The 22,911-nt window shown below is 58.7% G+C and overlaps 1 protein-coding gene across 7 annotated transcripts in view; it reads right to left on the minus strand.

The window, feature by feature from the left end:
• Window positions 1-21,485, minus strand: part of IGF2R (insulin like growth factor 2 receptor) — an 88,667-nt gene extending 67,182 nt beyond the window's left edge. For 6 of the 7 annotated variants that reach the window (XM_036413797.2, XM_036413800.2, XM_036413798.2 and 3 more), the window contains exons 1-2: window positions 21,318-21,483; window positions 2,815-2,954 (exon numbers count right to left, since the gene is read on the minus strand). In XM_036413797.2, coding sequence (XP_036269690.1) covers window positions 2,815-2,954; window positions 21,318-21,466 — 289 coding nt within the window. In that variant the 5' untranslated portion in view covers window positions 21,467-21,483. Of the gene's footprint in view, window positions 1-2,814; window positions 2,955-21,317 lie in introns of all 7 variants that reach the window. The other variant, XM_036413802.2, reaches the window with a different exon arrangement.
• Window positions 21,486-22,911: the final 1,426 nt, after the last annotated feature.

Below are 22,911 nucleotides of genomic sequence, written 5' to 3' on the forward strand. Positions count from 1 at the left end.
TCCTCTGATTTATTGGAAACTCCAGTTCTTGTCCCTGCTCTCAAAATTCACTCCCGCCCCCTCCCCCCTTTCTAGCAAGTTCACAAGAAGTCAGTTTTCAGGAGGTCAGATTTCCCGTCTCGGTTCCCATTTTAGCTCCACAACCGTCTGACTCTCCAAACTGCACAGCCCCAAATAAGTACAGGCTCCGGCCCGCCTGTCAGCGGCACATTCGCAACCATCCGCCTCTGGCAACCAGCCTCTGGCCAGCAGCTTATCTATTTTGGGCTTTGGTGTCCTCATTTGTAAAACGAGGGAAATGAAATCACCTACTTCAAAAAAGCTGCTGAATGAACCGAGATTATGTTACTTAAAAGCATAGTACCTCACACACGGTATACAAGGCATTAGTTGTAAAACAAGTTACAAAGGCAAATTTCGTTACAGCCACCGTAAGACACAAATCAGATCTAATTGAGAATTACCTCTCCGTGTTCCTCTCACCTTCATCCGTTCCCCCCGCCCCCCGTTTGCCTCCTGGCGCTGAAGGACAGGCAGTAACGGCTGAAAGTTCACAGCACCCAGCCGACTCCTCCCCTGCGGGAGCTGGGTTCGGAGCTGGGAGAGCATGTGGAATGTGTCTGGGAGAGCAAAACGAGATTGGAAACGGCTGGTTTATATCATCGTCAACCTGGAACTTAGCTGTTAACTCATCTAGTTACCATCGGCGTCTCCGTCCACCGAGCTCTGCTGTTCCCCGGGCCGGGCCTGCTTTCTGAACACCCGTCCTATCAGATCGCCTCCCCCATGGCCATCACCAACCCACCACCCACCCAGGTCACCACGCTCCTGCCTGGCTTCCAAAGCCTATGGAACTTTTCTCTTTCTTTCTTTCAAAGCTTATGGAACTTTTTCCTTCCTTCCTTCCTTTCTTCCTTCCTTTCTTTCTTTCTTTAAGGAACTTTTTCTTTCTTTCTTTTTTATTTGTTTGTTTGTTTGTTAATCCTCACCAAAGGATATTTTTTCCGTTGACTTTATAGAGAGTGGGAGTTGGGGGAAGAGTGAGAGAAAGAGAGAAAGAGAAATATCGATGTAAGAGAGCCACCTCAACTTGTTGCCTCCCACAGGCACCCTGACTGGCCGGGAACCTGCCCCACGTGCATGCCCTTGACTGGAATCGAACCTGCGACCCTCGAAAGGCAGGCTGAAGCTCTAACCCCTGCGCCCACCAGCCAGGGCCAAAGCTTATGGAACTTGGTCATTCTCAAATTTTGTCCAACCTTGCCAATCTCACAACCCTCCTCCCATGGTTTTTCTGCATCTGGGGTCACCTTATGCTATACCAGACCACCACCACCAACAGGACTCTTTCACTAGCCAAAAACATGCCGTCAAGCATCACAGTCAAGTCCCTTTCTGAAAACCTGAGTAACTCGTGGCCTCTCTCTATGAATCATCAAAGGTGCCCGTCGGGAAAGTGGCCATCTCACTGCTGTGTTTTAAGTGTATCGCACACAAAAAGCCTGTCTCACCCCAGAGTCAGACCACCTGGCGCTCCTCTGTCTTTCTCCCGGCCGCAGACACTCTCGTGCGTTTTCAGTCTGTCTCGTCCGCGGCAGACAGAGAAACCAGCAGGAGCCAGCCTCCACCAGCCGACCTCGGACACCTTCTTCTTACCCGAAACGTTTCCATCCAGGCAGGGCTACGGCAGCATGCTGCCCCTCCGGCTCCACACCGCCCACCTCACCCCACACACAGCACCCGCCTCGGGGGGCCCTCCCCGGGAGACCGCACCCCCAACCGGCCAAACCCAGGGACCCTGGCACCTGAGTCCCTTCGTTTAGGCATCTGCCCCTTCCCTCCTCCCCCAGGGGAAGGGAAAGGGGGCCCCAGGAGAAAGGTTTGCCCGTTTAATCTGGGAGTGCCGGCCCCTGGGGAGTACGTAATCGGGAATGTGAGCCTAGAACCCATGACCATCGCTGACCCGAGTGAACGCACTCTGCCCGAGCATCAAGGACCCTCAGAAGGAAGCAGGCATTGCACGGGGAAAGGCCCAACACTAGAGGAGATGGGGGTGGGGAGCCTGAGAAAAACATGAGAAGGCAGAACCACGTGGAAATAGCCTTCTAGGGTGGTGGTCGGCAAACCGCGGCTCGCGAGCCACAAGTGGCTCTTTGGCCCCTCGAGTGTGGCTCTTCCATAAAACACCAAGACGTGACGTTAGAAGAAGTTTGAGTTTAAAAAAGCCAGCTCTCCAAAGAAATTCCAATCGTTTCACTGTTGATATTTGGCTCTTTGGCTAATGAGTTTGCCGACCACGAGTTAACCATTTGTACTTAATGGCCAATTAAGTACAAATGTGCATAATTCTGCGCGACGATTAATTCCACCAGATCAGCGATTTTCAACCTTTCTCATCTCATGGCACACATACACGAATTACTAAAGTTCTGCAGCACACCAAAAAATACAATCTGACCAAAAATTTTAAAAAAGAGAGAGAGAATTTTAATTCGGTCCCCCCGGGAAGCTGTGGCTGTGTTGGCCATTGCCGTGTTTTGTATGCCAGCCTAAGGAAAGAAGTCAGTGCCCCTAAGAGCCAGGCGCTGCACGTTTCCCACATTCTTGCGGCTCACCAGTTGAGCATCGCTGCACTAAATGGAAGACACCTAACTTCATCTCAGTGGACATTTACACTGTTACCCCTTTAGCTATGATCGGACATACACTGTGCATTACGTAGTCCAGGCACACGCAACTGTGCGGCAGCTATACAGCCACGGAGCTGTCCCTGCGACGCAGGACGGTGGCCAGGGACGCCAGGCGGGTACTCACCCACGGAGCGGTAGCGGCCCGTCTTCAGGTTCTGCATGCAGACGGCGCTCGACGCCCCGCACGCGGGAATGGCCACGTTCCCGCAGACGCTGATCTTGTAGAGCATCTGGTTTTTGGTGTCAACAGCTTCCCAAGTGTAGCTGAAAAGGAAGAAAATCAAGTTGTCGTCATCAGTGACCTGCCCACCGTTCACCTTCTCCGTAGTTTACATCCAAGCCTCATGTGCTTTAGGACCACGGAGCTCCCATCAGCCGGATCCCCATGGCGGCTACATCATAGCTGACCCGAAGCCAGGGCAGAAACCACTAACCACCACTTTGCTCCGCTCCCACCCGCCCCGAAGCCACCTCAAGACCCATCGGTCACCAAAATTCTTAAAATTCTACCATCCACTCCAGAGTATCAGCCCAGATAAGTAATTGCTCAAGAATCGTGTCAGTATAAGACAGGAACCGTTCAAATCATGCTGGAATGCTGGAAAGCCAACGCGTGTTTGCAACTCTGTTTATTTTACTTAAAAACTGGTTGTGGCATGAAAGCCGGTTCTACTTCTGGTTTTACTTTTACAGCGACAGCGCAGATCGGAACTGACAAGACGGAGTCGTGTAATGAGCCGGCTATCAGACTCAGAATCGGGCGTACCCCGGGCTGGCCCACCAGGTCAGCGTTTCCCTCGGGCTGAGACTCACACTGCACACCCCGCCAGGTGGCTGGGGTGGTTGGTCACCGAAAGACTGCAGGTTCGAGTCCCAGTCAGGCTGTAAGTTCAACACCTCTCTCTCTCTCTCTAAAAATAAATTTAAAAAACATATCCTTGAGAATTAGAAAAAAAAAACAACACATATACCTCATTGTATGTTCAAACCTCTGACCAAGTAGCTCTTGAGTTAATGAGTTGTTAATGAATGAATCTGCATGCTTGGGACAAAAGAATGGCTTGTCAGTCTTGTCAAAACAATGAGCCTCAATTCTCCGGTGGGACAGAGAGAAAGTTGTGTGTGTGGGAGCTGGGGAGGCCTGTGGCTGAAAGTCCTGGCAGAGTGCGGAGTCTGTGACCAGACGGGTGAGGGAGAGAGCACCTGGGACCCGGCTCGCGGTCGGATCACCAGTGTGGTGTTTGCGCCCCTGGGTGGCAGGCACTCCTTCGGAGAGGGCGCGGCCCCTCCCCAGATGCCCTCCCCCACACGGCGGGGCCAGGGCTGGCAGAGCACACGAGGCAACACCCCCTCCAGGAGAGAAGAGTCCCCCCAGAAGCCCACCCAGGGACGGAGGAACCCCACTGTGGCCTGGCGGCACCAAGGAGCCCAGCGTTCTCCTGCCCGTGTGTGGGGCTGGGTCACACCCCGCCACGAAGCCCGGGGTGGGGGAGGGAAGCACGCAGGAGCTCAGGCAGGGGCAGCCGGCCTCGCCCTCCCCGGTTTGTTCGGAGGCCCCTGCACTGGTCCCAGTCCGACAAACAGGCTGGTGTGCTTGTCCATGCCGGCCCCGGGGCCCCGGGTGACGGGGTGGCGGCAGCTGGGAAGCAGGAGCCACGAAGCCCCTTCCACCCCGGGAACAGGGCGGCTGCCTCCTGCCGTCAGGGAGCACAGCCGTGCCGCCCGGAGGCAGAGTCATCAGCCAGGGCCTGTCCCCTCTGACCTTCGTGCCCCTCCTCACGTGCCTCGGGCTGCAGAGGGCTGCGGACAGCGGTGACCAGGTCAGGCCGAGACGCCCCGGCCCCCCGGGGTCCGTTCCAGTCGAGAGAGAAAACAAACAAGACGACACACCCGCAGGACAGCCCTGCCAGCAGTTCTGCCGCCGCCTGGGCAGGAACGGCGTGCAGAGGAGGCCATTTGCCGAGGCCAACAACAGGAGCAGCGGCTGAGCCGCGGTGGGGCCGAGACGTGGACTGGGATGGCGGGAGAGGACTCCAGCCGTGAGGCCAAGAGGTGATGCAGGAGGAGGGAGCCGGTGGCCAGAGAAGGTGGGGCGAGGGCAGGTGGTGCGGCCATGGAGACGGGGCCCGCAGGTTACAGGAAGCAGTTCTGCGAGTGTTTTGTGTTTTTTTAAAGGAAGCCATTTTGACTTTGTACTTGGAGCAAGGGAAGGCCCTGCAAAGAGGAGACCCCGTGGGTCCTTCCTCGCAGCCGGCGGCTGGCGTTGCTGTCTGCAGAGCGTCAGTGAGACGTGTCCGTCAGTCCCGTTCACAAGGGGCGGCCGGCCTCTGGCTCGGGGGCCACGGCGGTCCTCCCGGGGAGTGTGGGGGAGGGCGGAAGGCAGCGTTTCCGATAGACTGAGCAGATCCACCTCCCAGGCTCCGGGCGCTGTGACAACAAACCCACTGCGGCTCTGGCGGGATGGCACTCAGATAAGCGGGCCGTGGAGAGCGGGTGTCCGGGGAGCGGGGAGGAGGAGACAGCCGAGTGGGGACGTGTCCCGCTCCTCTGGAAAGAAGTGCTCCGTGCCATCTCCGCTGTGTGTGCGTTTCGTGTTCGCTGTCCAGGTTTACCCAGAAGCTAAGAGGTGCGGGGGCAGGAGGGGGTCCTGGGAAGGAGCTGAGAGCGGCCTTTCCCAGGGGGCGGGCTGAGCCACTTCACAAGGGCGGCCCCGCCGATGCCTCAGGCAGCCAGCCTGCAGCCCGCAGGCACGGTCCCGGGCACGCTCTCCACTGGCTCCCCCGGCATCTGTGCCTTCAGCGCCCCAGCACCCTGCGTCCAACGGGCTCGCGTCCGCTTTAAGACAAAAAAAAAAAAAAAAACACGCCCGCACCTCCCATCGTAAAGAACGCGGGGATAATCCTCTAGTTGAAATCATTTATCTGCAATCTTAGCAAACTCTCTCCAGAAACGGCCGTGTGTTCTGGTATGCACCCCAGCTAGATCAAACTGTTATCTAGATCTGCTCCTGCTGCTAATAAACACTTGTAAAGACTATTTCATAATAAGCTTGGAAGTTGTATAAATATCTGATAGCACTGTTTAAGAAAACGACGTGTTTCTGGGAGTGGAGGGGGGCCAATGGTAAGATATGTGCACACATAATGCCTTAATAAAAATAAAAAAAATGGGGGGAAAGGAGAAAGGTGGAACAAAACAAAAAAAGAAAAAGAAAATTACGTGTTTGGAACCGGATGGTCCCAGACTCGGTGCCAGATCAAAGGGCCCGGGCGTGAGTCACCGCTCTCTCCCTGGAGGTGAGCATGTGTCAGAGAATCAGAAAACGGCCTCAGAGTAGTAAGCAGAATGTAACTCTACAGATTGTGAATATATTTATTTTCAAGTTGCAAAAAAAAAAAAAAAAACGGCCTCAGAAGCCATGAAAGCGTCACACACACTAAGTAAAGTTTAATGGTATCTTTAAGGAACAATAAACTTTGGTCCAAAAACCTGTGCTAGGCAGCGCTCCTCGCCTGAAGGGGCAGAACATCGCCCACCGTGCGACTCCCATCGCAGCCAGGCACAGAGAGAAGTCTGCCCTCGCCCACGCCGTCCGGGCTTGCACAGGGAGAGACAAGGGTTGAAAAAACAGGCAGCAAGAAATGAGACCAGCGTATTAGATCAAAATGAAAACTAAGCTGTAACATTAAAATTTAAATTTTTGGCAAGCAGCTAACCTCTGGAAGAAAATATTTGCAAGCTGTGTGGAAATGTAATCTGTGCTCCACGCACACCCGTATGGTTTGAATCTATCTGCTCTGCAGGCAGCTCCCGCAGCGGGCGGGCAGGCGGGCGGGAGAGCCGCGGGCGTGTTCCTGAAACTCTAACTCCCAACGTCAGGGTCAAGTCTTCCAAAAGCCACCAGGGCTCCAGGCTGTCCGGCTCTTATCTGAGGGGCCCCAGGGGGGCGGGGCCCACAAGGCGGGGTGAGCAGATGGTCTGTGAGAGCCACCACCCAGGGGCCCCGTCCCCGGGCCCAGCCTTGCGAAAGGCAGTTAATATCCTCAAAGGAGCAGCCCAGCCCGGCAGAACTGCTCCTCTGGACACAGAGAGAAGTGTGCAAGAGCCTTGGCTTTGAAAATCAGCAAAGGCAAGCAGAATCCTCGTCATGCTACACCTCATTTTCCGGAGTGTAAGATGTACTGAGCCAACGTGCCCTCCCCCTCTCAGAAAACCCACCCCGTGTCCGTGCTCAGCCCTGCTGCCTCTCCCATCGTTTAAGGCCAATCTCGGGGACCCCTCGACCTCGCCGCCCCGCCACCCAGGACAAGGACAGGCAGACACAGACACCTGCCGGGGACCCCAACCTCAGGGCAGCCTCCTGGTGCGAGCCTCTCCAGGGCAGAGCCCACAGGATCAGGCACCAGGAACCAGCTCGGTCCCTCCGAGCCCCGGGGCAAATACTTGCCTTCCTTGTTTCCAAGGCTCAAAAAAGTCCCCTGACCTCTTCAGAGAACATGTCATTTCACCACACGGAACCTGGCAGAACATTCCACAGCACGTTAGCATTTCGATCTAACGTGTGACGCGCACCAATGCCACCGAAGTGACGGGTCTGGGCTGGGGAGTCCACTGAGGCAGAGCTGGAAGGTGACTCTGATGGACGGTGACCCACTTGTGCCGCCTCCAGATCCCCCCAAGTTACACACGTCTGCTCTGTGCACCCCACCCAGCCCTGCTCTCGCTGGCACGGCTGGATGGCCAAAGACCAGCGGCAGCACCTTCGGCAGCCTCGGCGGAAAGGCCACCGTTCCCTCACTGTGCCGGCCGGCCGAGGACCCGCCGAGGGACACACCATGCTGCTCTCGCCCCGGCCTCGCTCCCCTTGGACACAGCTACTTAGCAGAGCGCGCTTCCCTTCGCAGGGGCCATCAGGAGACAGCCACAAGCAAACCCTCGGCCCCCGCAGGCCCGGGGCGGGAGCCATGCCCGCGGCGCGTCTTCAGGAGGAATCTGGGCTGAGAGTGACCAGTGGTGGAAACCCGCCCTGAACGCGGACCCTTCCTGACAGAGCGGGGCCTGTCCGCGCCTGCCCGTGATCCCACGGCCTCTGCCAAGACCACGGCGGACTTCTGCACTCAGTCCGCATCTGTTCATGGCACAGAGGCTCCATTTTAACCTCGTTTGGTTTAAGTTTCATAATATCCTGCAAGGTGCTGGCAGGTTACCAGTGAGCGGGAAGCACACAAGCAGCGCCCTGTCCACCAGCCCCGAGACAGGAAGGCGCTGGCTCTCCACATGTTGCTCCAGCAAATGCCACAGCGAGCCCGCCCTGGTCCGGGCCCAGGCCTCACGGGGACTCCGCCAGCCCACACCCCTGCGGCCGTCCGTGTCCAGAGAAAGGGGACATTCTGAAGGAAACGCTGTCTTCAGAGACAGTGAAATGTACTTACTTACTTATATTTCTTTTCCGTTCATCCTCACCCGAGGACATTCCCCCCACTGGTTTTTAGAGAGTGGAAGGGAGGGGGAGAGACAGAGAGAGAAATATCCATGTGAGAGAAACACATGTATTGGCTGCCTCGCACACGTGCCCTGGCCAGGGGCAGGACAGAGCCTGCAACTAAGGTACGTGCCCTTGACCAGAACTGAACCTGGGACCCTTCGTCTGCAGGCCAATGCTCTGTCCACTGAGCCACACCGGCTAGGGCTGGACCATGGTTTTAAAGCATTTGACTCTGGTGTCTTCTGGGCACCTCTCGGGTTTCCCTATGCCATCACTGAGTGCTGCGAAACTACAATGCCTTGTAAAATAGAATCTGGGGTTCTTCCATTTTAAAACCAGCTAAGGTCTAAAATAGAATCTATAAAATTCAGTTACAAAATGGTGTGCCCAGCCCTTAAAAATAAATCTTGAAAAACTGAGTTCCTGAGCCCTCCTCCTCTCCCTGCCTCCGACGGCCACACGGCCGGACCCCTTGGAAACATGTCTGTGATCCTGGCCCCTGAGCCCGGGGCTATGGGCACACACCGATTAAACATTTTATTTTGGCCCGCAATTATCGGTGTGTAAAGCGGGACACAGGAATCAAATAAAAGAATAAGCATGTATAAATGTACAATTTGGTTTCCTTAAAAAAATTTAAAAAATAAAAAGACAACCGAGCTACATTCCCATCGCATGGCCACTGGCGTGAGGATGTTTTTCTGAATCTGAATCTGAATCTGGAGTGAGCAGAAAGTCTGAAACTGGGGGGACGAGGGGAATGGAGTCTTCCCAATCTGAACATCAAAATGCCGCCCTTTTCCTGCCGTGGCCAGGCAGCTCGGCTGGTTAGAGCATCTTCCTGATACTCCAAGGTGGTGGGTTCAATCCCGTCAGGACCTACACAAACAGCAAGCAGTGAGGGCATGCGTAGAACAACAACTCGATGTTTCTCTCTCTCCTCCTCTCTCTAAAGACCAATAAAGAGGAGTGGGGGTAGGTTCCTCCTCTGGCCTGCATCCAAGGCCCTCGCAGAACATGGAGGAAACTGTTTGGCTCAGGACTGCCCCTTATCATGATCAGAGAGTTTCTCAGCTCATCCATCCACCCGTGCCCTTCAGAAATCTCCAAGCCTTTGCACTGAGACGGGGAAGGATAAGGGGGGAGGTGGGCGGAGGGGACACACGGCGAGAGGCAGGGCTCCCAACATGGACGCCCACAGGGAGGCCACGCTCTCCGCGGACACGGGAGGAGGGGGGGGTTCGGTGACAATCCGCACCCTGATCTGAAAGCCAACCTCATACAGGAAGCACTTCACTTCCTATTCTAACCACCCGCAGGCTGTGGGAGATACGGTCGAGAGAGGACAGAGAGACAGACAGAGAGAGACAGAGAGACAGAGAAAGAGAGAGAGAGAGAGAGGGAGAGAGGTGGGGGAGAGAGGGGGGAGGGAGGGAGGGAGGGAGGGAGAGAGGGAGAGAGGGAGGGAGGGAGGGAGGGAGGGAGGGAGGGAGGAAGGAAGGAAGGAAGGAAGGAAGGAGAGGTCTTTCCCTGGTGGTCCTCAGGTCTGGGGCAGGAAGCTGGGGGGGGGGGCGGTTTGAAGCCAGGTGCTAGTCCTCCCCAGAGCAGGGGCGCGGGCCCCACAAAGTGTTAAAAGCCAGCATCGCAGGTGGCTGACCTGGTCACCTGAGCCCGAGGGCGGCAGCGCACTCAGAAGGGGCATGGCAACCTGGGCACAGCCTGGCGCGCCCAGGCCAGCTGGGCGGCAGGCGTGGTTTCCCTGAGCCCCGGTTCCTGGTCTCAGGAATGAGTCACCCTGAAGGGCGCTGCCAAGAAAATGGCGGCTGGGAACGCAGAGCTCCTGAGCGCGGGACCGAAGGCTTTCACCTGGCTCCACAGGCCTGGGGCGGCTAAAAATTAACCTCGCGAGAGGAAGGGAGGTGCGGGCCTCCTCTGGAATGTCACCTGGCCCTGGCCAGCACTGGGGAGGACGGGGGAGGGGACAGGACCTTGTCCGGGCTTCTCCTCCGAGTGACGCGCTCAGACAGACAGGGACACACACGGGCCTGCGGGATCTGACTTCCAGGGGAGCCGGAGGAGGGGACAGACGGCTGTCCCTAACGAGGCCCACGGCGGGCAGGTGGGCGAGGTGTGGAATTTGTCACGGATCGCACGTGACCCTCCGGCACAAAGCTGCCCAAGGACGGACCGCCAGGCCCGGTTCCACTCTCAGGCTCCAGGAGCCAGCCTGCACGGCCACCCCAAACCCTGCTGGGAGGAGTTCTTAAAAACCAGTCATCACCTGCCTCACCCTCTGTCCCTCGTGTGTAAGGAAGGGCTAACCTCCTTAGTTACACGGATGTGCGAACCCAACTGCCTGGACAGCCCGCCCAGCGCAGGGGGAGAACACAAACCTTCATGCCCAGGCCCCACACACCCTCCGGGCGCAGGGACCTCCCTCAGGGGGGGAGGGGTGCCTCCTCAGCCCCAGGCAGGCTGCTCAGCAGGTGAGCTCAGATGCTGATCCGCCTCGGAGGGTGCTGATGAGGTGACACAGGCAGATGCTGGGGTGCAGCAAACCTGGAGACATCCCCCCACACGTTCACTTAGGAAGAGCAGCATCGTCCCGCCCGGCCCTTAAAGACCAGAGAACAAGAGGATGTCCGGGGCCTGGGGGGGGGGGGGGGGGGGTGCCCGTGTCGGGAATGAGCTCTCCCGTCGGTGTGCCTGGGAGAGCAGTGGCCCGTGCTCCTCCCTGGCCTTGGGGGCCTGGCGCCCCAGATCCTGGGGGCCCAAGCTGGAAACTTCCACGCCTCATCGACCCTGCACAGTCCTCCCACTCTGCCTTCCCTCTGGTCACAGGGCCAGGCAGCACCGGTCCCTGCACCTCAGCCCTGGCTCAAGCACTCACTCCCCCGACTGCCTGCTTCCTCCCGCCCCCTCCCTTCCCCCCTCCCCCCTCCCCCTCCTCCGGCACCATTTTACAGCTCTGCCTGGGCCCCACATTCCAGGGCAGGACCAGGTTCTCAGCCTTCACAGCAAGCTCCTCGGAAGGACAGCCCAGACCCACTGTCTCCACGTCCTGCCCTCCCCCCTCCCTCCAATCCAGCCCAGCTTCCACCCAGACCTGGGCCGCCTGCAAACCCAGCCCTCAGTCGGCATCCCTCTCCTCATCCCTCTCCTCGTCTCTCATCTGGCCTCCCTGGCAGCTCCTGGTCAGCCTCCTCTGCTGGCTCCTGTCGGGGTGCCCAGCCCTCAGCACTGCCCTCCACCCAGAGGCACACCGCCCACTGGACCTCCCTGCTCCCATGTCTAGAAGACGCCTCAACACCAACAGGGCCGAGCGACTCCTCCTCTCCCCTAGCCGTGCTTCCCCGCAGCAAAGCCGCCCAGCTCTGAAAATGGCGGCTCCTTCTCCCTCCGGCACCGAGCAATTCTCTTCTTTCTCTCTCTCCTCACACCCGCGGCCATCAGCAAACCACCTGGCTTCACCTTCACAACATCCAGAATCCGCCCTAACCAGTTTGGCTCAGTGGATAGAGCATCAGCCTATGGACTGAAAGGTCCCGGGTTCGATTCCCGTCAAGGGCATGTGCCTTGGTTGCGGGCACATCCCCAGTGGGGGGTGTGTAGGAGGCAGCTGATCAATGTTTCTCTCTTATTGATGTTTCTAACTCTCTATCCCTCTCCCTTCCTCTCTGTAAAAAAAAAAAAAAAAAATCAATAAAATATTTTTTTTTTTAAAGAAAAAAAATCCAGAATCCTACCACTTCCACCCACACCCAATGCTACAGCCCTGGGTCCAGCCCAAACCTCTTACCCGTCTATCAACATCCCGTTCCCCAGTCCCTCCTCTCTCTAAACCTCCCCTGAACATCCCGCTTCCCCAGTCCCTCCTCTCTCTAAACCTCCTCTGAACATCCCGCTTCCCCAGTCCCTCCTCTCTCTAAACCTCCCCTGAACATCCCGCTTCCCCAGTCCCTCCTCTCTCTAAACCTCCTCTGAACATCCCGCTTCCCCAGTCCCTCCTCTCTCTAAACCTCCTCTGAACATCCCGCTTCCCCAGTCCCTCCTCTCTCTAAACCTCCTCTGAACATCCCGTTCCCCAGTCCCTCCTCTCTCTAAACCTCCTCTGAACATCCCGCTTCCCCAGTCCCTCCTCTCTCTAAACCTCCTCTGAACATCCCGCTCCCCAGTCCCTCCTCTCTCTAAACCTCCCCTGAACGAAAGCCTGAGCCCCTGCCATGGCCCTCAGGCCGGCCCTGCGCCCCCAGCCTCCTCCCCGTCACTCGCTGCTCCAGCCACGAGGGCCCTTCGCCATCCCCAAGCGAGTCAGCGGTGCCCCTGCCAGAGGACACCCCCAACTAGAGCAGGGCTCCCTCACTCATGGCCTTCCTGAAGCTCTCCGCTGAACCCCATCTTACAGAGCAGCCCAAACCCTCACTCTCCCCCCAGACCCCACCTCAGACTGTCACCCCCGTCGCTGCCGCCTCCGCCCTCTCGGCCACCTCTGCAGGGCCAGGAGCGCCCCCTGGCTGTGGTCACACGTCTGGAGCAGATGGCAGGGGCGGGGCCGGGCCGCAGTGACTCAGTGGGACGCGCCCTTGTCACTTCTAGGAACCCTGCTCCTCAGCTCTCCCGGCCGGCGGTCTGGGTTTCTCCCCACACCCGGGCGAGGAGCAGGGCTGCTGGGGTTTCTGCTTTTCTCGGTGCGAGGCAGTGCTTCCGAGTACGGAACCGCGTTAGGGCAGAGACGGGACACACTGACTTTACAGTCAGAGCCCTGGTGTGGGGTGTGCAGGAGGCAGCTGATCGATGATTCATCATTGGCATTTCTATCTCCCTTTCCTTCTCCGTTCCTCTCTAAAATCAATAAACATATATTTAAAACACATTTTTTAAACTTTCACATCTCCCTTCCCTCCCGCTCCTTGCCAGATGAACAGAAGTGTGTGGCCCCGGGGATCCGCAGGCACAAAAGGAAGAGGAAAATCCCACCCAAGGTCAAGAGCTATAGGAGGGGCCGTGTCACAGGAACCAAAGGGCCTGGGACTTCCCCCCATGAGGCCTCCGGGGCCTGCCGCCCCGGGCACAGAAATAGGCATGACAAGGGCGGGCACCTTGACACGCCCGCACAGCTGCCTCTCCTGGCACAGCGGCTGCCCGGGCGCTCTCACAGCCTCCCCCGGGCTCAGTCCTCCCTCCGTCCCCACCTGGTGAGGCCCCAGGCGGGGCCCCCCGACCGCCGCCCCCCGCCCAGCCGGCTGGGACTTCTCCGCTCGGACTGAACGGCAGCCACAACAGGAAGGGAGGACGAAGCCAAGGAAATGGCAGGAAGGGGCCCCGGCCACCCGACATATGGCACCTGGCGCCGGCCCAAGCCCCACACCTCCCGCCCAGCCCCTCCTTGTTTGCGGGAATGCGAGGGGCTCTCCCTGCCCGGGCGGCCGGCATCCTGGAGGACGCATACCTCCAAACCACAGGCGTTTGGATGCAAAATGGACCCCGAGAATCACAGCCCGGTGGTTTTCAGACTTTTTTTAGATGGAAACGTGGCTTTCTCCAAAGGATGGTTGCATGGGGTGCCAACGCATAAAACAGATAAACGAGAGCTGCGTTCTGGGGGAGGCAGAAGCCCCAGACACTAACGGGAGCTCGGGGTACAGAGTGAGGGGCTAAAAGAACCTCTGCTCTAACATGGCAGCCCAACGCACAGAGAAATGGCGTCCCCGCCACGAGGGAGCCTGGGACGGCCGCCCACCCCCGGGCCCCCTGCCTCTCTGCAGCCCCGAGCGCGCCACTGGGTCCCAGGGACGAGGAACGGAGACCTCGGGGCCACTGACGTGCCTGAGGCCCCAGGACGAGGGAAGGGGAGAGTCTGGATTCAAAACCAGGGCAGCAACTTCCCACGCGGGCCCACCTCGCAGGAGGGGACTGGGGCCAGAGAGAGGAAGCGGGCCCAGCCAAGTCCATCATCCCGCTCTCCCGCTCTCCCGCTCCGCCCTGGGGCCAGGCGGCCGCAGGGCCGGCAGCTGTCTCCTGGCAGGAACAGGCTGGGGGTCGTCATGGGGAGGGCGGGAAAGCTCGGAGGCACACCAGCCAGAGGAACGCCCTGCCCATCCCCCGGCCTCCCCAAAAACAATTTATAGCCAAGCTCCAACAACTGCTTCCATCTGACTCCGTGCAGCTGCAGGCCGGAGGGGGGCCGCAGGGGGATGGGGGGACGGGGGGGGGGGGGGGGGGGGGGGGGGGGGGGGGGGGGGGGGGGGGGGGGGGGGGGGGACGGAGGAGGAGGAGGGGGCTGGAGGGGGTTGGACTGCACAGAGCTCTCCAGGGAATCACCAGTGGCCACAGGGCACTAAAAACCAATGTTACAAATGCCAACAAAGAAGCTGGAGGCAAGGAGCGAGAATGGACGGAGCAGTCCTCACAGAGCAGGACTTTACAGCCTCGTCCAAGAGCCGTTCATGAAGCAAGAGCAGGCTGTGGAAATACACCTCCACTGGAAACCGTGCTCACCCCCCCGCACGCACACGCACACGCACACGCACACGCAGGACCCTCAGGAGGTTACAGGGCTTGTAAACACAGGAGAATGGCTAAGCTGGGACACGGGACACAAGACATTCTCGGAGCCCGTCCAACGGGGCAGCCAGACGCGAAAGACAAACGAGCAAGACAAAGACTAGGTCAGGGCCAGGCTGAGGAGTGGCTGCCCCAGCCCCGCCATGGAACTCTGACTCAGAGAGAGAACACTGTTTCCAAACACACACAACACTCGCGGCTTGACTAGGTGCTAGGCCACAAGGGAAATGTCAATAAATTCTACCGTGTTTCCCGGCCACAGCGAGGGGGTGACCCGTCTACCTGGGGAGAAATCGGCCAGAAACTCGGTGAGCTCAGGAAGTGGACAAAGTTAGAACATTTGGGCCCCAGAAGGAAGAGTTCAGAACTGAAGGATTGAAAAACTGCGTATCAGAGCCTGCGAGCGGCATGGTCTTCAGGACAAAGAGGCATACGGCTTCAAATTCACCCCAAACCAGGCAAAGAAGGATGAGGGGAGAGCTGGTAAGAGAGAGCAGAAATTAAGAGCATGGAAAGTAAACGGTGATAGAGATGGCGAGCTGAACAAAACGCTGTTTCTTTTGGAAAGATTAAAAAAAAAAAAAGGTACATCTTTAGGAACTGTGGTGAAGGGGATAATTTTATATAAGTAAAGAGCAGGAATTTTTTAAACTTACCTACAGATACAAACAGTGTTTTCAAAAGTATAAAAGTAGCATGCTCCATATTTATATGTGGATACCTAATTAAAAACCACAAACTTTCTAGGAAACTACAGACTACCAAAATCGCCTGGGGGGGGGGGGAGTGGAAAATGTGAGTAGATGAAGCAGATAAAACTGAAACTATAGGCAGAGCTCCTCCACAGAGAGGCACCGCCGCTGGCTTCGCGGGGGAGTGTTACCAGAACGTAAAGAGAGAAGATGTCGGCTCCACAGAAACGGCCCCACGGCCCGTGAAACGCTGCCATCGCCCTTGCCCTCTCCACAAAGCAAACCTGTGCGGGCCTCCAGCAGCCACGCACAGCACAGCTCAGAAACCGCAGCCCTCGCCCCGCAAACAGCTGCGCGCGCCCTCCACAAGGCCTCAGCAAGCAGAGCTAGAGATACTAACGGGGGAGTAAGGTCGCCCGCTCCTCACAGAAACGAACAAAACTAACTCGCACAAAAGCCGACTATGCCCGGCACGTCGTCCGTCCGTGCACCGAGCGGTCACCGGCTCCTCTCCCTCAGGGCACGTGCCCGGGTTCCAGGTCGGAAACCAGTAGGGGTGGCATGCAAAAGGCAGCCCCACGACGGACGTTGTTCTCTCCTCACCTCTCCCTTCCTCTCTAAAAAAAATAAATTAAAAACCTGTTTTTTTAATTAACTCAAAAAATATCATAAAGCTAAACTTATAAAGCTTCTAGAGACCGTCGCAGGAAAAAACCTATGTGGCCTTCGAGGAGACCCAGGGGTTCCCCTTGGAGGTGATTTTTGTCCTCCACCCTTGTAGGCATCTGAAATGGGAAGGAAGACGTGTGTGCTTGTTACCACTGGGTTTGGGGGGGCAGTGCTCCTGGCATATGGTGGGGAGATGTTTTAAAAATACGTATTTAGAAATCTTTGCTTAGCTCCAGGTTTCTCAGCCTCAGCAGCGCTGCTGTTTGGGCCAGGTAACTGTGTGTGTGGGATTGCAGCATCCCACACAGTTACCTGGCCCAAATAGCGCTGCCGAGGCTGAGAAACCTGGAGCTAAGCAAAGATTTTTAAATATATAATTTTAAAACATCAGTGGAAGTTCATCAACATTTTTTAAAATATCTATTTTTCAAAGAACATATTAAGAAAATTAAAAGGAGCAAGTCAAAGGCTGGAAAAATATTCATAATACATATTCTATATACCTGAGAATACACAAAGAATTCTTAAGCCCTCGTCTGTTTGGCTCAGTGGACAGACAGTGTCGACCTGAAGGGTCCCGAGTTTGATCCCCAGCAGAGGCCGTGCAGGAGGCAAACAATCAATGATTCTCTCTCATCACTGATGTTTCTATCTCTCTCTCCCTTCCTCTCTAAATTCAATAAAAATATTTTTTAAAAAGAAAAAGAATTCTTAAAACTAAGATGACCCAAAAAAAATTTTAAAGGATGGGGAACAAAAGATTGATTTTAACAGACTCTACTAAAGACATGAAAGACATTCAACATCATTAGGCATCACAATAAATACAAAGCACATCTTCCACCTCGCAGGCCAGCAGCCACACGAACATCAGAATCACACAGCTACACTGCAAGCCCGAGAGCTGCTGAAGCCGGAAAGACAGATTCCATCCAGTGCTGGCAGAAGACAGGAGCAAATGGAACAGGCTGCTGGTGGGAACACAAAATGGACAACCCATTCCGAACGCAGGCTGGCAGCGTCCACAAAGTGAAACGCTCACTCACCAGCCAAGTATCTTCCCTCCAAACCCCTCCCCCCCAAAAAAAGAAAACGAAAAAGAAAAAAGAATGCATGTACAAAACCTCGTGCTCAAATGTTCACAAAGGCTTTTATTCACGAGAGCCAAAAACTAGCAACATCTAAGTGACTCTTGGATTGAGGACAAAATCAAGACGAAGATGACATATCATTTAAAATTAACAAAAATGAGGGGAGGAGGGTGTTCATGCGGCTGCCTCCCAGGGAGGGCCGTCAAGGCCAAGGCCAACACAATCTTTGGGGATCCGTGTGGCATTCCGTTGCAGATGCCTCCATTCCAGCCCCAGCCCCTCCCAGTTCTCCCCTCTGCTTAAGAAATGCCTCAGAACTCCAGGAGAATAACGTCGCCAGGGCTAAAGGTGAGAAGGCCCTCCTAGCATACTTTCAGGCCTCTGTCCCCCACCGGCCACGAGCCAGCTGTGAGGAAAACAAAGGCCCGTGAGTCGCCCGCCCGGGTCTCAACTCCCACCACTTCACACACCATCCACCACCAAGTGGGGGGCATCCCCAGGAGTCTCCCTTCCTGGGACAAGCTGTGAAAAGGGAGGCAGGAGCAGGGCCTCCAAAGCAAGGAGCTGCTTGCTCTCTGCCCCTCGTCCTAGGCCTGGAACCCTGTTGAATTCTCCCTGCCCAGCACAATGCCGTGGTATGTGCCAAGGTCAAACTAGAGATGAGAACATCGGAATTCTTTTTCTCAACCCCATCCTTCAAAAATTCCTCCGCAGAACCATGATAAAAGATGCGGAGCCCAATCAGGAATCCACTGCCTGGGAACTCGTCCGGAAGTTGTTCTAAGAATTAATGCATGCGGTCTAATGTGCCCGTAATTAACAATCTTGGACTTCTACACACTTATTGTTGCAAGAAATGTACACACACACATGGAAGCGGTCCAAGTTTAACATGTGGCCCAAATTAAGCATATGAGCATTGTTCCTTCGGGGGGGAAATTTTTTTTTTTTTTTCAGGGGGAAAAAAATATCTAGAGACAGCAACTACACCAACCTCAACTCCCAGCTGGCTTCCTTATTCTCTTGTCCTCAGTGTAATAAAAACTTCCAGGATTTATACCCAAACAATTGGGGGGAAACTCGTCCCGAATAAATTTTTAAAGTGGTTAACTGTGTAAATCAAGCCAGCCTGATGCTTCGGTTTGTGACTGGTACAAACTGCTAAGACCTCGCTCATTAAGGACGTTAGCACCTCAAACAAAGGCTGGGAGCTCACCTATTGTGTGTGGAGATAACACTTTCGGAAAGTGAGGAGAGCGACAGGGCAGGGTGGTCACTGCTGAGGGCTGCCGGGCCTCTGCTCGCCTTCTCTCCCCCCACCGCTTTCTCTGCCCCCCTCCTCTGGTCCGGCGACTCTCAGACATTCCTCCCAGCACAGCAGTGCTGGGCCTGGGACCTCTGTGGGGCCAGCGCAGCGCTCACGCTGGCCTCACCTCGGGAACAAGGCCTCCTAGCAGCCGCCGCCTCCCGCAAAGAGCTGACTCTGCAGCTCAGAGCCGCCAACTTCTTCCCCGGCGCAGGCTCACCAGGGCCGCCGGGCAGCAGTCCTGACACCTGGAAACTAGACCCCATCGCCCCGAAGAACCGGCGCCTTTATTTCAGTGAGCGCCACGTGGAGCCAGCACACTGTGGGAGCCGTGCGGGGGCTGTCCTGCCTCTCTGTCCCCTCCGTGTGCACGGGCGCAGCTCAAGCTGCTGCTGAAATCCTTCCAACAATGGACCCTGCCAGGAACTGCCCCCCTGCCCACCACCCCCACCCCAGGAGTGACCCCAGGAGCGGTCAGGGCCACTCCTCACCCCGAAGCTTTGTCCCCCAAACCTTTGTCCCCCAGCCCGAGGGCCCAGCCCCCTCCCGCCGGCCCTCAGGGACTGCAGACAACATCCCTCTGGATCCAGGAGGCTGCAGCCGCAGAACTCGAACTCGGCGTTTTAGAGGCGATGAGAATTTACTATGGGGGCATCTAGTGAGGCCTGGACAGTGTCTGGGCACGCCAGCCCTGTGGCTCGGAGGAGGGGCGTCTGGGGACTGCCCTGGACCCCAAACCACCATGAATGAGGCCGTTTCAATAGAAAATACCCACGGAAAAGCATGTGGCGTGTGCCTGCGCCCACCGGGGCCGCCCCACGGACAAGCAGCCCAAAGGCACACTAACACCTCCGAGGCGCCTTTTCACACTCCCGCTGGGCCGTGGAGAGTGTTTGCGTCTCCGCCAAATGGGCACCCAGGGACGGACTGAAAAGCCGCTTCGTCCACCCTGCTTTGGTGATGTTTTGTAGAACTTTTCACACCGGACTTAAAAAAATAAGTCACAGATCAGCTCACATTCCCGATCTTCGAGGAAGTGTGTGCTGGAGTTCAGGAACTTGTAGCCGGTGTTATCTCAAAAAAGTACCACGATTCTTCTCTCTCTCACACACCCCCCCAAAGAAAACGCCTTCACAAGGACCCAGGCCAAGGAATCCTCTAAAACAAACACGGAGAACTCCCCTTCGGTCCTGGGTGGGGAGGTCGCACATGGCTCTGGAGAAGTCTCCTTGGGAAGCAGAGCAGCCAGACAAAGGGGGAAGCGGGCAGAGCCCTCGGAGGCGGTTTTTCCTCCAAAGAGAAACGAAACACACCCACTCCAGAGATCCTCTCAAACAGATACACCCGCAGAGGGCACGCCGAGGGCACGCTCCTCAGCTAACCAGGCATGTGGCCCTGCTGGCACCCTCCCGGGGGCACCTTATGCCCACCTTTACCGGTGGGGAGACGCATTCAAAGGCACGAAGGCCACTTTCTGTCCCACCTGGAGACGGGTTAAGGAATGCAGCCCCTGGCGCAGGGGTGACTGAGCCCCCTCCCCCACACCAGCCAGCCACGCCGTATGGGGCCGCCCTGGAGGCCAAGTTTAACCTTCACGATGGAGGCATACATTCCGATTTGCTAACGAGAGCAAGACCTGCTGGGCATGGCGAGCCCCGCTGGACGGCTCTCCTGGAGAGAAGGCTGGCCTCCCCGGCGTTCTTGGGGCGCGCGGCGCGGTACTTGGGCGGCGGGGCGGGGGCGGGGGTGGGGGTGGGGGTGGGGGTGGGGGTGGGGGAGGGGGTGGGGGTCGGGGCAGAGAGCGGGCCCATAAACTCAGTCCGGGAGCGGCTCCCTCCGGCCCCTCCCCCTGCGGAGAGGGGGAAGAAAGGGGATCTCTCCAGAGTTTCCAGGCGCGCAGCCTCCTTAGGAAAACACTCTCCGAGCTCTGGCCCGGGGGTGGGGGCGCCGGGGAGAGTAAGACCCCACCAGGCCCTCCGCCAGCTCCCGGGGGCTCACCCTCCTCCATCCGGGAGGAACCCGCTAGCGCCCAGGGGGGCTGGCCACCCGTCCCCCCACCTCCCCCTCTGCTTCCTTTGTGCCAGAGAGGGTGGTGGGGTCCTGGGGGGCGGGGGCGCTGGATTCCCGTCCTCCTCGCCGCCCGGGGAGGCCGGAGGGCTGAGCGCGCGGGCGGCGCGGCCCCTCGCCACCGGGGAGCGGGAGCCGTCGGCGGCCCGGACGGCGTTACACAATCGGGCTCCGGAGCCCCGGCTCCGCTGGAACCGTCTGCACGAGACAATGACATCACGGGAGCAACTCGGCAGGAAGTTGGGCTCGGAGGCGCGCGGGGCGAAATCCCGGGAGCCAGGGCACCCCGCTCCTCCACCGGGAAAAAAGGGGGGGAGAGAGGAAAAAGAAAGTGGCTTCCGTGGGAAGGAGACTCCAAGGAAAAAGTAATAATGGAAACCCACATGGAGGAAGCCGTCGGCAAATGAAACCAAAACCCCGGGCCCCCGCCGTCCGTGCGCGCGGGCGGCCCACGGGGAGCGCGCGGCCCGGGCGCTCGGAGGGAACAAAGCGGCCGCGCCCGGGGCTCCTGCGCCGCCAACTTTCCCGGCGGCCGGGCCAGGTGCCGGCGGCCCCCGCGCCGTCCCGCCCGCCGCCCGCCGCCCGCACACAAAGCCCGGGTGACAGCCACAAGTGGCCCGGCCCCCGCCCCGCGGGCAACTTTCCCTCGGGGCGGGGGGACCCCAGCCTGGACGGGAGGTGCCCCGGGGACCCCGGACCCTCCCCGCCGCCCGGTCCCCTCCCGGCCGCGGCGCGCCCACGCCCGGCACCCACCTGCACAGCTCGGGGAAGTCGGCGCCCTGGGCCCGCGCGGCGCCGGGGGCCCCGACGAGCAGCAGCAGCTGCAGCGCGAGCAGCGAGCGCAGCGGGCGGCCGGCGGGCGCGGGCCCCGGGTGGGCGCTCCGGCCGGTGGCGGCACCCATGGCGCGGGGCGCGGGGGGCGCGGGGCGGGCGGCGCGCGGGGCCGGGGGCCGCGCCGGGGGCTCGGACGGGCCGCCGGGCAGAGCGGACCTTGAGCGCGGGCGGCGCGGAGCGGAGTGAGCGCCGAGGGGCGCGCGGCTCGGCTGGGCTCGGCGGCGGCGGCGGCCCCGGAACCGCGTCACGTGAGGCCGCCGGCCCCGCCCCCGCCCCGCCCCGCTCACGTGACCCCCTTGTTCAGGTGATCCCCGCCCGCCGGCTCCGCCCGGCCGGTCACGTGGGCGCCCCACGCGCGGGGCGAGGAGCGGCGTGGCGGGCGCAGGTGCGGGCGGGACCCGCGTGCCTCAGTTTCCCCGGCGGCCGCCCGCCGGCGCGTGGGCGCCGCTCCCTTCGCCGGGCGGGCCGGGAGGGCTGGGTGCCGGCCGGGCGCCCCGCACAGCCGTTACCTCGGGTCCTGTCCGCGGGGTCAGCCCGCGCGGGCCCCCGACTTCTGGCCGGAGCGCCAGCCCCCGCGGCCTCCTGCGGGGCGTCCCGCCCGGAGCGCGCGACTCCGACCGGGAAAGGGACCCACCGGGGCGGAAGGGCCCCGCCGGGCGGGCGGGCGGGCGCCGCGCAGAAAGCTCCTCCGTCCCGGGGCGCGGGCGGTGGGTGGGCCCGGCCTCGGGGGCGCCCGGGCGAGGCGGCGCGAAAGCAGACCGTCCTCCTCCCGCTCACCTGCTCCCGCCGCCGCGGGGACACGGCCGCTCCGCCCCGGGCACGGCGCCCCGAGCCCCTGAACTTCCCATCCAAGTTACCCAAGCGCTGGTGTACTGGGTCCATGTCAAAGCCGCACAGAACCTCCATTTCCTGCCCGAATCCGGACATCTCCGGGGAGCCCGCGGCAGGTGGGGCGGAGGCCCGGAATGGGAAGTAACTCACACCCCAGACACGGAGCCTGGCCAAGCTGGGATGGAAACACGCACAATGACCGAGACTCCATCGGCGAGCGTGTACTGAGGAGGCCATCGTGTGCCGTGCGACGCACGCGCTCCCATGGAGCCCGTGAACCCTGAGGCGGTCCTGTGAGAAAGGCGTCCTTGTCGCAGGGTTTGATACCTAAGGAAACGGGGGCACAGAGATGGAGTGACTTTCAGGTCCGAAAGCTGGTAAGGGGACAAGCCAGGGTCTGCGCCCACGCCGGCGGCCCCCCCCCCCCAGGCCTGCGGAAATAACCCGGGTGCCAAAGGAGCACGTTTTGGAGTGGAGAGTTCTCCCATCAGGGTCATGTGTTTCAATCTCAGGCCAAGATCTCCAGTGGATACTCAGACCACCGGGTAATACATTGTTGCAAATTGGAATATCCACTTTGTCTCAGAGTATCTTTTTTCCTAATGAAGAGAAAATACACCTTTACACGGGCAGGCTCTGGTAGAACCATCTTCACCAAGTGGTTTAAATGAGTGTCCCCAGC

The sequence above is a fragment of the Pipistrellus kuhlii genome, unplaced genomic scaffold (assembly GCF_014108245.1).
Source record: "Pipistrellus kuhlii isolate mPipKuh1 unplaced genomic scaffold, mPipKuh1.p scaffold_m20_p_5, whole genome shotgun sequence".
NCBI classification, from domain to species: Eukaryota; Metazoa; Chordata; class Mammalia; order Chiroptera; family Vespertilionidae; genus Pipistrellus; species Pipistrellus kuhlii.